The sequence below is a fragment of the Lepidothrix coronata genome, unplaced genomic scaffold, assembly GCF_001604755.1.
Source record: "Lepidothrix coronata isolate B3197 unplaced genomic scaffold, Lepidothrix_coronata-1.0 Scaffold52, whole genome shotgun sequence".
Lineage (NCBI taxonomy): Eukaryota > Metazoa > Chordata > Aves > Passeriformes > Pipridae > Lepidothrix > Lepidothrix coronata.
In genome coordinates, this window is record NW_016690232.1 from 4,982,354 (window position 1) to 4,997,953 (window position 15,600).

The following is a 15,600-nucleotide window of genomic DNA, read 5'->3' on the forward strand; positions in this document are numbered from 1 at the left end:
CACCTGGAAGAGTACAGACCCATTGCTGTTTTGCTGTGGGCTGTCTCCAGATGTAGCATCTTTTGATTGCAAGTGCTTCTTTTTCTTTTTTTTTCTCCTGCAATTTCCTCCTCTTTGATTTTCCTGCTTGGAGGCTTTTCAGGTCTGGCAGTCTTTTTCCACCCACAATATCACATTTCAGTTTCACTCTGGCACCTGCCACTTTCCCTCCTTTGCTTTTTGTTTGCAAACGTCAGGAGCTGGATATCGATTGAGAAATTGCAAGAGACAAATCATTCCCTGGTTCCTCTGCTTTCCCTCAGTGCCTGCTAAGCTGCAATCCACAGCCAACTCAAAGTGATCCAAAGCTTGCTGGGGGAGCAGAGCAACACTTTTGTATCCTGGTTTTGTTTAAAAGCTTTGTTTCCTTTGCAGGAGTCTCAAAGATGGGCTAGTGCTGACCCATTTATCTGCGAATCCTTGCTATAGGAAGATTTTCCTATTGAGCCACGGATGTGCTCCATGGTGGCTCCCCACAGCAGCCAGCCTGTACCAAACCACCACTAGCGATGGCCTGAGCCTGCTCCAGGGGCGAGGCTTTGCCTGGGCATCCTTCAGCTTCCCCCACCCCCACTGACCATCCTCAATGGCCCCTCTAGGCCCCTCTTTCTTCTGTGTAAAGCCAGGGTTATCCTTTAGCAGGGATTTTGTGTGAAAAGTGCAGGACGATGCTCCCCAGGGCACAGCAGTGATGGACAGGTCCTCCCTTCTTGACTTCTGGGCCAACGATTTTCCCCTTGTGCCAAAATATTTCCTGCCATGAGAATGCTGGAGAAAAGCCCACTGAGTGCAGGGTCTGGCTCACTGCCCTGTGTGTTGGGAGCACAGTGGCACCAGTGTCAGGCATCTCTGCGTGGAGCTGGGAAAGGCATAAACCATGGCACTGCTTTCCTGCTGCAACTTTTTTTCCGAGCTGGTTGCATTTCACGGTAACCTGAGGGTTGGCAGCATCTGCTTCCCATCTCCATTTCCTACGGTGGATTAGTGGGATTTGGGGAGACCTCCAGGCCTTAGGATGCTGGCCCCATAACCTGCGAGGTGAATGCCCTTCCCCCCGCCCCTGCACGTGGCCCGGCGACCCCGCAAGGAGCACACACAGACCACACAGGGAGGGACGGACGAAAGAGAGCGTTTATTGTGGGGTTGGGGTTTATAAGGCTTTTAGGAGGGTCAAAAGGGGACCAATTGCAAGGTCAGGGTCACACAGAAAAAACCATCAGGTAAAGGGTCAACAACCAATAGAAAAAGGGGTTAACAAGGGACCAATGAGAAACATCTCAGGACACCTTCCCAGAACACCTTGTGTGAGACAATAGCTTCACAGGGGGTGTCGGGAAGAAGGAGACAGTGACACTGCAGAAAATACAAAAAGCCATTTTGAAACATGTTTAAACCACAGTAAAAACTTCTGTCTCCATAATGTTTGAGCTGTTTTCCTCACCAATCCATCTCTGACAGGAGTTTTTCCATCCTGCATATGGCAAATCCATTGCCACAATTTCCCTGTGTGGGGACCAAGTGTAGGAGAAGTGGAGGGTCTGGAGAGGCGCTTGGTGGGTCTGTAGCCACCTTGGGAGCTTTCTGGGCATCATGAGGCACTGGCGTGTCTTCCCTCCTCACTCTGAGCTCTTCAGTTCTGCCAGCCTTTGCTGGGGGCGGGGTGTGAATCAAGTCAGCATCATTACTGTGCACCGTGGTCTGACACTCCTCCTCTCTGGTCTCCAACCCACCCTGTCACATCAGCTGTGGTGGGGATCCTTGGGATCTAAAGGAGAAATCAGCCGTTGGGCCAGGAGGGCTTTTGCGGGGGAGTGGTTTGGCAGAGGGCTTTGGCGGGGCGTCAGCGTGGGGTGAAGGTGCCCAGGCAGGTCCTTCACAAGTCTCCAGCCACGTGAAGGAGGCTCCCTCTCGTGGGCACCTGCTGCAAGGGTGGTCTGTCCCACCACCTTCCCAGTGCCAGGTGAAGGGATGGGGCTGGGGGAACTGAGGCACGGGGAGACCAAAAGACCTGCGATGGCAGAGGCCAGGGTGGGCTTTTCAATTCTGATTCCTCCTCTGAAGACCAGTGAGCATTTCATCCCTACAGAGCAAACAGCTCTCAAGGATACAGGGACCTGCGGGCAGTGCTGCCTCTCTGCAGGGTGGAAGGCAGAGCTCTAGCCCCCTCACATTCCCTTATCAGTGGCTCGGATCCCACGCTGGTGCCTCTCTTTTCCCCCTTCCCCAGGCAACTCGCCCTCGGACGAGTCAGAGGAGCGCGAGCGGGACCCCAAGGTGCTCACCTTCCCCGAGTACATTGCCAGCCTCTCCGAGTCAGGCACCAAGCGCATGGCAGCCGGCGTGCGGATGGAGTGCCAGAGCCGCGGGCGCTGCCCCTCCTCCTGCCCGCTCTGCCACGGCGCCGCCAGCCCCGACGTGCCAGCCGAGCCCATCCTGCTGGAGGTCACCAAAGCAGCCCCCCTCTACGAGCTGGTCACCAACAACCAGACCCAGCGGGTGAGGAGCCACGTGCTGGGGGTGCTGGGGTGGGCATGGGGGGTGGCAGGACAGCATTGTGGTGGTCTTTGAAGGCAGCTTGCCCTGATAGCACCATGTCAAGCCGAGGGAACCCTTGCCCATTGGCCTGCCTTGCTCTCAGGGTGAATGCACTGTGCTGAACCCACCGGGGGAATGGATGAATGCTGGCTCAAGTGGGATGGGAGGTCACCAGGTCACCTGCCCAATGCTCAACCCTCTCCTCTCTATCCCAGCTCCTGCAGGAGGCCACCATGAGCATGCTGTGGTGCTCAGGCAGCGGGGATGTCATCGAGGACTGGTGCCGCTGTGACTCCAGTGCCTTCGGGGCTGACGGGCTGCCCACCTGTGCACCTCTCCCCCACCCCATGTAGGTCTCCACGTGTGCCCAGTCTGGCCTTTTGGTGTGGTGGGTCTGTGAGGAGGTGGTAATGGCCAACAGCATGGTGGCAGGAGGTGGTGGGACTGGGTGCTTTTATGGGACAGGTTTGCAAACTGATGGTTGACCTGGAAAACAAGCAGAGAGTACAGAGCTGTAGTGTCTTTTCTAAATTCAGCTGAGGACTGGCGAACTGGTTGTGGATCCATCCTGGTAGAGCAACCCTAGGGAAGGAATCCTTTGGACCAGCATTCCCAGAGCCAGGAGGGGTAGGGCAGGGGCAGTCACTTCTCTCCTGAAGTTGCTGTCTCCCATGTGTTAATGGCTTTGAATCCCTTTTGTTGTGAGAGAGTAACACAAAAATTTTTCCCCAGCCTGCACCTCTCCACCATTCACGAGCCCAGCAGCACACTGGTGGTTCTGGAGTGGGGGCACTCAGAGCCCCCCATCGGGGTGCAGATTGTCGACTACCTCCTCCGCCAGGAGAAAGTCACCGACAGAATGGACCACTCCAAGGTGGAGACAGGTGAGTGGGGACTCCACTGGCGCTCTCTGGGGAGAGTGGGATGGAGATGCTGGAGGAGTCTCCCTTTTAGCAAGGGGATGCTGCAACATATCCAGTATCCTGTGGAAGAGACAGCAGCCCCTCTTGCCCACCCTGCTGCAGGAGTGGCATCTCCACACCTCCGTGGTGATGAGCCTTGCTGGAAAAGCAATGTGTCCATCTCTACAGCAACCAAGGCACGAGCCTTGGTCCCCCTGGGCACCAGGCAGCGTGTCAGTGGGCACAGACCTCAGTGGCTCTCCACAGTCCCAGGGATACCCATGTCATTGCCTGTGGCACATCCTCCCCTCTCTCCCTAGAGACAGTGCTGAGCTTTGTGGACGACATCATCTCCGGTGCCAAGTCACCCTGTGCCATGCCAGCCCAAGTGCCTGACAGACTCTCCTCCACCATCTCCCTCATCATTCGCTGCCTGGAGCCCGACACCACCTACATGTGAGTTTCTTCCCCCATGCCATGCCCATGGCAGTGCTGTCACCCTCACTGTGGTGATCCTGCCTGATGCTGCCTGTATTTCCATGAGGTCCTGGGAGTCCAGAGCTTCATTTTTTTCCTTCTGATACAGGTTCACACTCTGGGGAGTTGACAACACAGGAAGGCGTTCCAGGTCCAGTGATGTGACGGTCAAGACCCCCTGTCCTGTGGTAGATGATGTGAAAGCTCAAGGTGAGAGGGAGGGAGCTGCTGGACTGTGGTCCTTGGGACCAGCAACAGAGATTTCCCCCTTCCAGTACATCCCTGCACTTGTCTTGTGTCTTGGCTATAACATCTCCTTCACCCGTGGTGGCCCAGGAGCTGCCATGTGTTGTAGAGGGTTGGGGTGGAGGGCTGCAGGAGACACATGTCCTCTCTGAAAACAGACATGGATGAATGGTATTTCACTAACAGTACCTGATGGCACCACCCATTTCTTTTCCTAATTAGCCCAAACTGTGGGAAGCTAACCTGGACTGAGTCCAGGGAATGCCATCTATTCTGTTGCTCCTCCACTGAGACCTTGCCTTGATATGACATAAATCATAATTCAGGGGACAAATCTTCATTCTGGTCCTGGTTTCCCTAGAGCTGAGCTTCAGACTGGTGGGCTTAATTCACGCCTCTCCTGGCACCCCACTGAATACCCCCTGTCTTTCTGCCCAGAAATAGCAGACAAGATCTACAACCTGTTCAACGGCTACACGAGCGGCAAGGAGCAGCAGACAGCCTACAACACTCTGCTGGACCTGGGCTCCCCCAGCCTCCACCGAGTCCTCTACCACTACAACCAGCACTACGAGAGCTTTGGGGAGTTCACCTGGCGCTGTGAAGATGAGCTGGGGCCCAGGTAGGCTCAGGAGCTGGGTCAACTAGGCAGGCAGGTCTGCCCACCAACATGCTTGTCCCTTGTAGATGTTGGTCACTGGGACCAGCTCTCTAAAAATCTCATGAGTTAATGACAGATGATAGGGCTTACAGTCTCACAGTGGGGTTTCTGTTTTGCTGGATGATGTGCATGTGTTCAGAGACCAGTCATCTCCCCTGAAGGACCATAAACGTAGGACAAGGTGGAAAGTGGTTGACCACTGTCAACCCAACATCCTTGTTCATCCCATCAGCCCTTTCCTGCCTCTGGGGTTTTTCCTGCTATGTTCATGCTATGTAGAGTAGTGAGGACATGGGATTTTCTTTTCTCCTTGGTAGTTGATGCCACAGGCAAAAAGGGAGAAGGTCTCAAAAAAATAATGCACCTTTGAGGGATGGAGACTCTGCTTTCCCCCTTTTCCTGGGCTTTGGCTTGAGTTGCATGCATCTCTGTGTGCTGAACTCACTGTCAGTTGTGGTCCAAAGCAGGCAGTGGCCTGACCTTACGTCTGAATTGCACGTTCCCTCCCTTTTGATTCGTGTCTGTGGTTGTACAGGGTGACACAAGTGTTTTTGGTGCCCAGGCAGTGCTGAGCTGCCACGGCAGGTTTTGGAAGAGATTGTCCTGAGCTCTTCCTGGCTGGAACAGTCCTTTTGTGGCTGAGTAAGCACCATGTCTTCTCCTAGGGCTCCTCCAGGTCATTAAAGGCCTCCAGCTGCCTGAGAATGGTACACCTCATGTCCCAGGCTTGTGGAGGCAGCCAGATGTTCCCTTCTCCCCACATCCTTCAACATCCGCTTTAGTCTGCGTGGTTTCCCAGTAACGTAGATGTTTCCAGTCAGTTTAGCAAGCTGGACTGGGAGACTGTGTGTGCTGCAGTGGTTTTTCACAGCATCTGGCCTCCAAAGAACCAGAGCTGTGAGCTCATCTGCAGAGTTACTTCAAATGTGCGTCAGCAACAGCTCCCGTGTATGAAATCCATGGCCTCCACCTTGCCCTATGCCCCACACCTCCTCTTGCTGGTCTCACCACTAGATGTCTTCCAGCCCTGCTTCTCCAGGTGATCACTTCAGGATTTCTAGCAGAGGATTGGAGATCCTCCAAGTGCCTTCTTTGTGCTCCAGACCTTTGCTAACCAGTCAGAAAGACTCAGCAAATAGCTGGTGGCTGTCTTGCACTTAATGTCTTCGACATGTCTCCTAGTTCAGCTTTGGTGGGAGACTCCAGATAGATTCTCCATGCCCTGGAGCAAAGCTGGGGGCTCTCTCTTTCCCCTCTTCCCATTTATGTCCTAAGAAATGTGAGCTCAGCCTCAAAGCTCAGTAGCGACATCTCAGTACATGGAGTCTTGTTAAGGCAGAGGCTCCCACCAGCTCCTCTGCCCAGGGTTGCCTCATTCCCATGACACCAAGTAGGATCAGCAGGCTTGGGCTTACGTCTCACCTTTGTCTCGAGCCCAGCTGCAGTGATGCCGCTCTGTCTCTGCTTCCAGATGTGAAATCCAGCCCTGGTTTGCACAGACCATCCGACATCTGTTGTGATGATTTGCAAAAGGAGTACATAGCATACCTTACGTGACACGCTGGAGTTGTCACACAGCCACTGCCATCACTGGGGATGAGCTTTGCCATCACTGCTCTCTGCCCCGGTGAGGAGACTGAGCACCAGCCAGAACGTGGCGTGGAAGCCACCTCCTCGAGCCCCGAGAGGCAGAGCTGCATTGGCATGGAGCAACCAGAAATGCCACTGAATTACCCAAGGGATACCATTTGCTGCGTGAACCTACGAGCCAAGAGGGTTAATTCCACCCTCTGGAAATGCTGGAGCGCCGAGGATGGGATGACGCAAGTTGCTGATGAAGTGTTTGCAGCTCGCACTACTTGGAAAGAGACATTCAGGCAGCTGCAGCGGGTTCTGGTGATGACAAATCTTGGAAAGCAGACCTCCTGTTTGATCGTCTGTGAAGGCAAAGCACCCAGACTGGTGGTGACAGGACAAATCACTTGCAGATGACATTATTTAGCCAGCAGACAGAGTTTGTTTGACTGTTACTGATGCTCCTTTGAAGTCCTGGATGTGGACCCACGCGACTGACTCTACCGTGTCCCTCCTCCGCGCCTCCATCCCATCTCCTGCTTTGCTCATTTGGGGTGCACTTGCCTCCCTTCCTGGCAATGCTGGCTGCTGGACTGAAGGAAGATAACTTGTCTGAGTGCAGATAACTTGTCTGGGGTTATGAAAACGAGTCACTCCCTCCTGGTCTGAGAAGGGCTGCAGAGAGCCCTGGACTTTGCATAAGGAAAGGAAATGGAGAGAAAAATGAGTAATAAGTGGAAGCTGGACTTGAAGCAAAGCCTGGTGAAATGTGGTGTCTATGGGCTTCAAGCCAAAATCTGTGGGATCATATTTGGCATTCCTGTGAGGCATATTTGGCATGCTGGAGGAAGAGAGGCAGTTGTAGCACCTTGCCTAGGTGTCCAGATGCAGGGACCAAGGCCAGTGAGACCTCGGTACCTTCTCATGGCTGGAAGACCTGACCAGCTTGGGTGGCTGTCTCCAGAATCAGCATCATGCTGAGCACCTCCTCCTCTCTGCCATGCTCTGGTTGTGAGCCCTGGGGTGGCAACTGTCAGGTGGCTGCAGAGCTGGAAAACCACTCAGTGGCTCCAGACTGGCCCCTTGGAGCTGCAGCCACATCTATGAGGGACCTCTTGAGAGTTTTCTCTCCAGGAAAGCTGAGGTTGGCTCTGGCTGGACTTGAGGTCAATTAAATCCTCTCTAAGCAGCTCTCCCACAATGTACCCTGCCTGGAGGAAGGTGTGGAGGGGCTGTGGATATTCCTTCATGGTTGGTAAACGTGCCCTTGAGCTGTCAAACCAGGCACAACACAGCTGTGTGCTCCACACACCACCCCTGCTTATCCAAGTAAGAATGTGGCAAGGAGGGATTCTTTTCTCCAGCATCATGATTTGTGCCCCCACTGCCTGTTCTGTGCTGAGCATATGCTGAGTTAAAGCTACCAAGGGGATGTATCCTCTCTTCTTTGACTGTACCAACCCACCAACTGACCTTGAAGCTGTATAGGAAACTTATCCCAGCTCTTCAGACGCTTAAACTTTTGTCTGGGTTTCCAGGCACAAGATACTCACCTTCAAGACACTTCATTTGAATCCATTACCTCCACATTTGCCAGAATCCCTGGAGATCACCCAAAGTGCTAGACAAGTTTAAAATGAACATAATGTGTTTTATCTGTACAAACTGATTTTCTTCATAAAACCATTAGAAGCACAATTTTAAGAGGAAAAATTTGAAGAGAACACAGTTTAGGTCATATTTGGCCGGGATCCTCTGAGCTCTTCCAATATCTCATCTAACACGAGAGGTTGGTAGTTTAGCACTTTCTCACCACCAGAACAAGCCTGCACTGAGGCCGTGTTGCCCTGGGGGTGCTGTATGTCTGCTGCAGAAGATGGATTCATCTTGGACCTACTCTCCCTCTGTCATCCAACCTCGTCTCCTGGCTGGGTTGCAGCTTTTCAGGAAGTGCTACTACTGTGACTTGTCTTTCCTTGATTTGCTCTCTGCAATTGGAAGATGCAAAATGCATATACAAAGAAGTGGGGAGTTCTGCCACGTCCTCTGCTCTCTCAGAGCTTTTTGGATTAAACCTGTGTTTGATGTATACCTCAGTATATCCCTTCTAGTTTGCACACTGTCCTGTGGGACATGTTTCCCAAAATGTTACTAAACATCACAAGTCATGTACCAGGAGTGTTGTTCACTGCACTTATGCCTTGTGATATTGCATCTTACGAGGATCATAGTTTTTATCTCACTTTCAGCTTCCATACAGATCCCCACAAGCCAGGCATGACATTGTGATTTGGTTTTTTTATTTCTTAAATCTCCTTCATCCTCAGTGGTCCAATTGGGACTGCTCATTTCTGGTACTGGAGAAGCTGTAGATGCCCCACTCCTGGAAATGCTCAAGGCCAGGTTGGATGGGGCTTGGAGTAACCTGGTCTAGTGGAAGGTGTCCCTGCCCCCATGGCAGGGGGAGTGGAATGAGATAATCTTTTAGGTTCCTTCCAGCCCAAACCTTTCTGTGATTCTATGTGCTACACCAAGTCATGAATGACCAGCATAGTTCTCAAACATGCAACACATGTACTTCATGATGACACGTGGTGACTCTGGTCTGGGCTGGCTCTATGTGTCATGCCTGACACTTTTTAGCCTTTGTCCCCACTGCTTGCAGTGCTGTTGGCTCCTAGTTTCCCATCCTGTTGTGTTTAGGGTCCAGTAGCTGCAGCAGGGACAGGTGTTGCCCTTTGAGTCATTGGTGATGTCCACCCCAAAGGGGGTTTCACAGCTACGCCTGTGACTGTCTCCTCACTCAACACTCAGCAAACCCAGCCTTGTTGCACAGGTGAAACAAGAAGAGGGGACATGACAGGGAAATGTGAGGGGAGTCCCAGTGCAGCAGGTCCAGCACCACTATGGTGACATGGGCATCTCTGCCCTGGGTAGAGGCTGTTCTCACATGCATTTAGTTTGCAGTGCTGCCTTGGGGATGGTGTGTTCCTGCAGCCCCGCCACCCCTCCTCATCCTGGCAGCATCAGCCTCCACTCACCTGCTCTGGAGTTCTCTCTTCTCAAGAAGCTCCCATCATGTCCTTAACTGTCTTTACTTTTCTCTCCTCACACACTCCTGCTGCCCATCCCGCCATCCCCCTCCGTGGTGTCTCCATCCCTCCCGCCACCCACTCGCTGTCCATCGTCCCCCTTGGCATCTCCCCTTGCCCGCCCTCGCTGCAGGAAGGCCGGCCTCATCCTCTCTCAGCTGGGGGACCTCAGCAGCTGGTGCAATGGCCTCCTGCAGGAGCCCAAGATCAACCTCCAGCGTTCATCCCTCAAGTACCTCGCCTGCCGCTACAGCGAGATCAAGCCCTATGGGCTCGACTGGTCGGAGCTCAGCCGGGACCTCAAGAAGACGTGCGAGGAGCAGACGCTGAGTGTCCTTTACAATGACTATGGGGACAAGGACTACTGAGGGTCGCGGGCGCCCGCTCTCACGCTGTCCTTCCCATGGGCATTTGTGAGGGTTTTATACGTGGACCCGTGGAGGGGGAGGGTGTCACTGATGTTTCTGGAGGCAAAAATTTGGACTGGGGAGCAAAACCGACTGCTCTATGCAGGACTGTCTCAGTATTAGTTTCTTCTTTGACTTGGGCAAAAGCCTTTCTAGTTAGAAGTCTTGTGGGACCCAGTTTTCTTGGTTTTGTTTTATTCATTTTGCCAAGAGGTTCCTCAGCACTGGTGGAGAGGGCAGGCTGGGAGGGCACAGCCCTCTCCTCCTGCCCCATTCCTGCCCTGGCTGTGGGGACTGTCCCCAAGGGTGGGGGACACCAGTCATGAGAGAAACACGGTGACACAACCAGGATGGGAGAGCAGGTGATGCAGGGTTGGGAAAATGGAAGCAGGGCATGCAAGTCAGGTGGAGATGCTTATGGTTATGGCTGAGCTAAACAGCCACTGGATGGCCAACAGGGCTGGGATGTGTTTTTTTGCAGCTGTGAAGCATGATGTCTGGATGAGACATGGCCAAGTGATGGTGTCATTGGTGGGCAGGGCTGGCGCGGTGTCACCGTCTGGGGTGAGGAGAGAGGGGCCTTGGTGAGCCCATCTCCTCAGGTTCTGTGCCACGGTCAAAGCCCACGTGTGCTCCAAGATGCAGAGTCCTCCAGAACAAAGGCAGCTTGGCCTCAGGGCTGGTGGTCAGCTGGACATCACGAGCTTTCTTCCTGTGGGACCACGTTCCTAGGAAGTCAACTTTAAAATCCCCTCCGTTACTTTTTGTTCTTTTTTTACCCACCATAGTAAAGACTTCGAAGCAATGTCAAACTGCTGCTGTGGCCCAACCAGGAGAGCAGCAGCCAGATGGTATGGACAGGGTGGCCATCTGCACCAGCCAATATAGCTGTGGTGTAGCCCAGGCTCTGCATGGGGAAGGGAGAGGAGTGCGGGGTACCCCAACACAGTGGTTCAGGATGGTCCTGGAGGGCATGGAGGGCAGGCTTCTGGGGGTATTGCTTGCCTGTGTTCGGGCTCACATCTGCAGCTCTCAGTGGCTTTTTTTTTTTAAACCAGAGAGCTAGGGTTGTACTGGGACACTGGGCTTCGTTCGGAGCAAACTGTTCTCCAAAACCCTGTCACTGCTGATGGTGTTGGAGGCAGAAAACAGCTTCCTTTCAGCTTCAGCTTCCAGCCTGGTTTGCAGAGGAGGCGTCTCTGGACTTGCCAGCTGCGCACCTTTGATCTGGACAAGCCCGTAGCCCTACAGTGGGATTTTTACGATGCCTCTTCAGAGAGAAATTTCCTTTTAATTTTTTTCAGTCTTGGCAGGAGCAGTCTTCAGCCTGTCTCATACAATTTTCTGCCTCATTCCTCCTCCTACCTGCCAAGGACATGGTTCGAATATTTGCGTGGTGCTGAGAGGGAGGCGGCTGTGCTCTGCCGCCGGTCGCAGCCCACAGCGCTGTATCACAGCACTTTCTCAACAGCAGTATCTCCCTGCAGGACCACACCGTGCTTTTCTCTTCCCTTTTAGTGGACAGACCTCTCTCCAGGGGCAGCTGGCCTGGACTGGGGAGCTGCTGGGAGCAGCCACCAGCAGTCAGTGTTACCTGGGCATCCCTGTGTCATTGCTGTAATGAATGTGTCTAGCAGGGGTCATCAGACAAGCGCCTGCTGTGTGCAAGAAAAAAGTCTGCTGGATCCTTTTGGCTTTTTCTCATGTTTGTCCTTATATTTTGATGTGCCTGATGCTGCCAAGGACTTGGGGCTCAGAGCAAGACCAGCACCACCTCCATGCACAGATACATACAGGCAGGTGATCCATACTGAGCCGCCACTCCTTTTCCTTTCAGCCGTCGAGACTCTTGGCCCAGACACTTCAGTTTATCCTTTTGCTTATCCCAGCATATACTGGGGCAACTTTTAACTTCCAGCCAGGCAGCTGTCCAGGGTTGGGCAAAGGGCACCTCCGCCCAAGGCCTCGGTGGGATGCTTGAACGAAGGCTGCTCTGGCCCAGATGCCGGTTGGTTTCTCGCCAAGTAATACCGCATATACGGCCTTTATATGAAACACAGACTGTTTTTCTTTGAGTAGCAGACTCCTTTCTTTTATTGCTTACTAGGTGCAGCAGCAGGGACGGGAGCAGTGCCATGTGCCAGCCACTCGCTGCGACGCTGCCAGGAAAACCCTGGACATCCCATGTGTTCACACCTGCCTAGGTTACTTTTTCATCTGGCCTCAAGATTTGCACTGAGGCTCTGCAGAGATTCCTGTTCTGCTCCTGTGCTGACACTTCAAAGCCCTTGCATGGGCAACCGACACCCTGCAGCATCATCAGCTGGCTGGGCTGGACTCTGCTCCCTCGGCCCCAGTTCCCCATGGGCTGGGATATGGAGGGCGAGGGGAAAGCCACCCCTCTGAGATTCTTTGGCATCACCCCTTGCATGGCTGGATGGGGCTCAGCATCCCCATCCCGTTATGGACAGCACAGTCTGCTGGTAGGGCTGTGCTCTTCCTGGACCGCTGTGGTGTCCCTGCAGCCACTGTGCCGGCAGGTCCTGCCAGGGTGGCACATCTGTGGGGCCACTCACACCATGACCCTGGCTTTGGGAAGGCTTCCCTCTTGGTTTCCTCACTCTGGCTTTGCCAGTCAGAATTCTGCCCAAACTTGGATTTTCTTGCCAAAATCTCTCCACTGACACACGAGCCCATCTCAGACAAATGCCAGCATCCTGCCACGGGGGCCCAGACCAGAGCAGGGGGTTGCACCATGGCTGTAGACCTGGCCTTGGTGAGATGAGTTGTGTGAGGCTTGCTCACCCAAAACAGGTGTGCCCTGGTCTAGTGAAAGGTGTCCCTGCCCATTGCGGTGGGGTTGGAAATACGTGATTTTTAAGGTCCCTTCCAAACCAAACCATTATATGATTCTGTGATTCCCTGCAGAGCTGACACTGTCCACATCTGGCACAGGGTCCTACGGTTGGGTCTGCACAATATTTTCTCTCTTGGACTCCTGATTCTTCCTATGCTGCCAGCGACATGAAAACTGGATAAGGCACTGTTTTCCATCCATTTCTGCAACCTCCTTTGCCCCCCTGCCCTCCCTTTATGTTTTATTTCTGAATTAATGAGCGATCATTCACCTGAGATGAACCTCTGGGTCGTTTCCTTTTCTTTGCTACGTCCGTACCCCTGTAATAGCATTACTACCTTTTACTTGTCGTGGAGTTATTTAACATATAAAGATGGTTTGGTCCTTTTCTTTACAAAGATGGCTACAGTTCATGTTCCTTGATGTTCTATTAAAACTCTGATGTGACGTTTTACTACTGTAGATTGAAAGTAGGGTGCTTTAGGGTGAGATAGCCATGTGGCAAGAAACACAAAACCCTTCCAGATTACCTTAAAAAAAAAAAAAAGAAAAGAAGAAAAAGGTTTTAAACAACAGCAACAAAAAAAAAATAAAAATCATTGTAACACTATGTAAAACTCCAGATGATAATTTAACTGACTATTAAATGGAGCTATTAGTAATCCCTGGCTCTGGCAAACTGGAGTGTTTGTTTATAGTTTTGGTCCTGTTGATGTCATCTTTTGGTCACGGATGAAACACTCCCAGCCTTTGAACTTGGTGAGTCTTCACACAAGTTTAGCATTAGCCTGTCTGCCCACTGGGTTAGCCAAGTCCCAGAGCACTCAGCACACACAGATGGAGCCGTGTCCTGCTCCTCGCCTTGCCCACCTGCTCTGCCAGGCATGGGAAGGTGTGGATGTCTGCAGGCACTTTTGGGTTTTGGGGGGGAAAAATGCATTTACACATCCTTGGCAAGGGTGTCTCAGTCTGCAAACCTCCACAGGGGCTGGGAATTTGGAAGCAGAGTCCAAAGAAGCTTCTTTTAGTTGTTTTTTTAGTACAGAAGGCAGATGGGGTGGTGCTGTCTGGTGGTCAACCACCCCCCCCAAGAACATCCTGGTCCACCTGGCAGACTTTTGACAGAGGACTAGGAGCATCATGAATATTAACATCCTTCAAATGATGTGAAAACCAGTGCCTGAACAGAGATGAGAGCTGCAAAGGATGCCTTAAAAGCCACTCATAGTGCAGTGTTGTGTCTAATGCTCAGGCCATCAGGACTTAAAAGGGCTGGTCCCTTGGCCAAGCCCAATGTGTATTCCCACCTGCCCTGCCAGATGGGTTGGGAGACCTGGGGAGGGCCAGGGATTACTGCAGGCAGGCAGACAGGATGCCTGGGAGGACACAGGAGAGTGGGAATTTAGGGGCTATAGCACACAAACCCATAGGAAACCAGACTTCATTAAGTCTCATGGAACAACTTGATTTTTATTTTTTTTTTCTCTTCCTGCTGCTAAAATGCAGGAAAATAAGCTAAAAATACACCCAATACTTTCCTTCTGCTAATTTCCGTCGCACAGTAACCTGTGGCTGTGGAATGAGACATGAGGAGGAGGAAAAGAAAGGAGGGACAGGATGGGAAAGCAGCTCTTCACTTGGCTACTGCCACAGACAGCTGCTCTTTATGTTTTATATGCAAGACCCACAAGTGGGGTCCTTGTTTGCTTGGGGCTGTGGGGGATCCCTTAATGTGCTCTCTCCTTCATAGCAGCAAATCTGGCTCCTCAAAACGCGTGATTTGGGGAGCTTTGCCCTAGAGAGGACATTCAGTGTCACCAGGAGATGCTGTTCCTCCTCTAGGAGTGATGAGAAAGTCCAAGCAAAGACTAGACATAAAGAGGAGGCCAGTGAGGAGCAAAGGGGCGCACATGACCATCAGAGATGGATAGAAGAAGAGCAAGGTTAAAACACAGGACAAGGGCTTTTTGGTGTTTCCCAGTCAATATGTACAAAGTTTATCTGGTTACTTACAAAAAAAAAAAAAATTCCCAAATCTTTAATTAATTTTTTTGATTGTCTTTGGTTTTAACTCTCTTGCCAGGATGTCACATGGCATGGCCCTCTGGCTCCAGTGTGAGCCACCCTCTGCTCCCCATCCCCAGGGAGGTGGTGTGTGAACATACACACACACGCTTTTCCCTACATTTAAAGTGGATTAATTACAAAAACTGATCAACCTTGGACCAGTCTGTAGCATAACCAGCAGAAGACCTTCTGCAAAAGTGTTCTCGCACCTGGTGGCACAGCAAAAGCTGCCTGGGTGGCAGCCTTGAATTGTGGGGGGCATTGGAGGTGAGTGTCCCCCTCCAACTAAAAACCCAAAGGACATCTTCCACTGGGCTGGGACAGCTCTGGGCGAGTCCATAGTTTGGGGCAGAGGAAAAGCATGTGGGATCGAAGGTGCTGGGAGCAGCCAAACCACCTCCCTGGCCCCCTTTTGGGTGAATCAAGGAGACAAAAGAGATGGAGGATGAGAAGATTATTTATTTTTCATAGATTTTTATAAAAAATAATTATCAAATACAAAAAAATAAAAATAGCAGCAGCCTCCATTGTGAATAAAACCCTAAAGGGGACAAAAACCGCTCAGTGTCGCTATAGAAGAACAATATTTCAGTACATAGAAGCTGTCCGGTCATGAGAAGCACAAATGTCTACCAGCCAAGCCAGTGCCTCCAGTCCCACCCTCCCCAGCTCCCCTGTCCATGGGTCACAGTCCCTTCCCTGCACACACAGGTGAGCAGGGACAAGACCAGGATTTTTGTGC

General features: G+C 52.1%; 1 protein-coding gene across 4 annotated transcripts in view; it reads left to right on the top strand.

Moving 5' to 3' along the window:
• The window catches only part of ASTN1 (astrotactin 1), a 59,274-nt gene that overhangs the window by 42,345 nt on the left and 1,329 nt on the right, over window positions 1-15,600 (top strand). Inside the window, exons 17-23 of one of the 4 annotated variants that reach the window (XM_017815903.1) lie at window positions 2,267-2,535; window positions 2,790-2,923; window positions 3,307-3,458; window positions 3,797-3,932; window positions 4,063-4,163; window positions 4,638-4,821; window positions 12,042-13,459. In XM_017815903.1, coding sequence (XP_017671392.1) covers window positions 2,267-2,535; window positions 2,790-2,923; window positions 3,307-3,458; window positions 3,797-3,932; window positions 4,063-4,163; window positions 4,638-4,821; window positions 12,042-12,138 — 1,073 coding nt within the window. In that variant the 3' untranslated portion in view covers window positions 12,139-13,459. Of the gene's footprint in view, window positions 1-2,266; window positions 2,536-2,789; window positions 2,924-3,306; window positions 3,459-3,796; window positions 3,933-4,062; window positions 4,164-4,637; window positions 4,822-6,331; window positions 7,250-9,660; window positions 13,460-15,600 lie in introns of those variants that run through there. The other 3 variants (XM_017815902.1, XM_017815904.1, XM_017815905.1) reach the window with 3 other exon arrangements.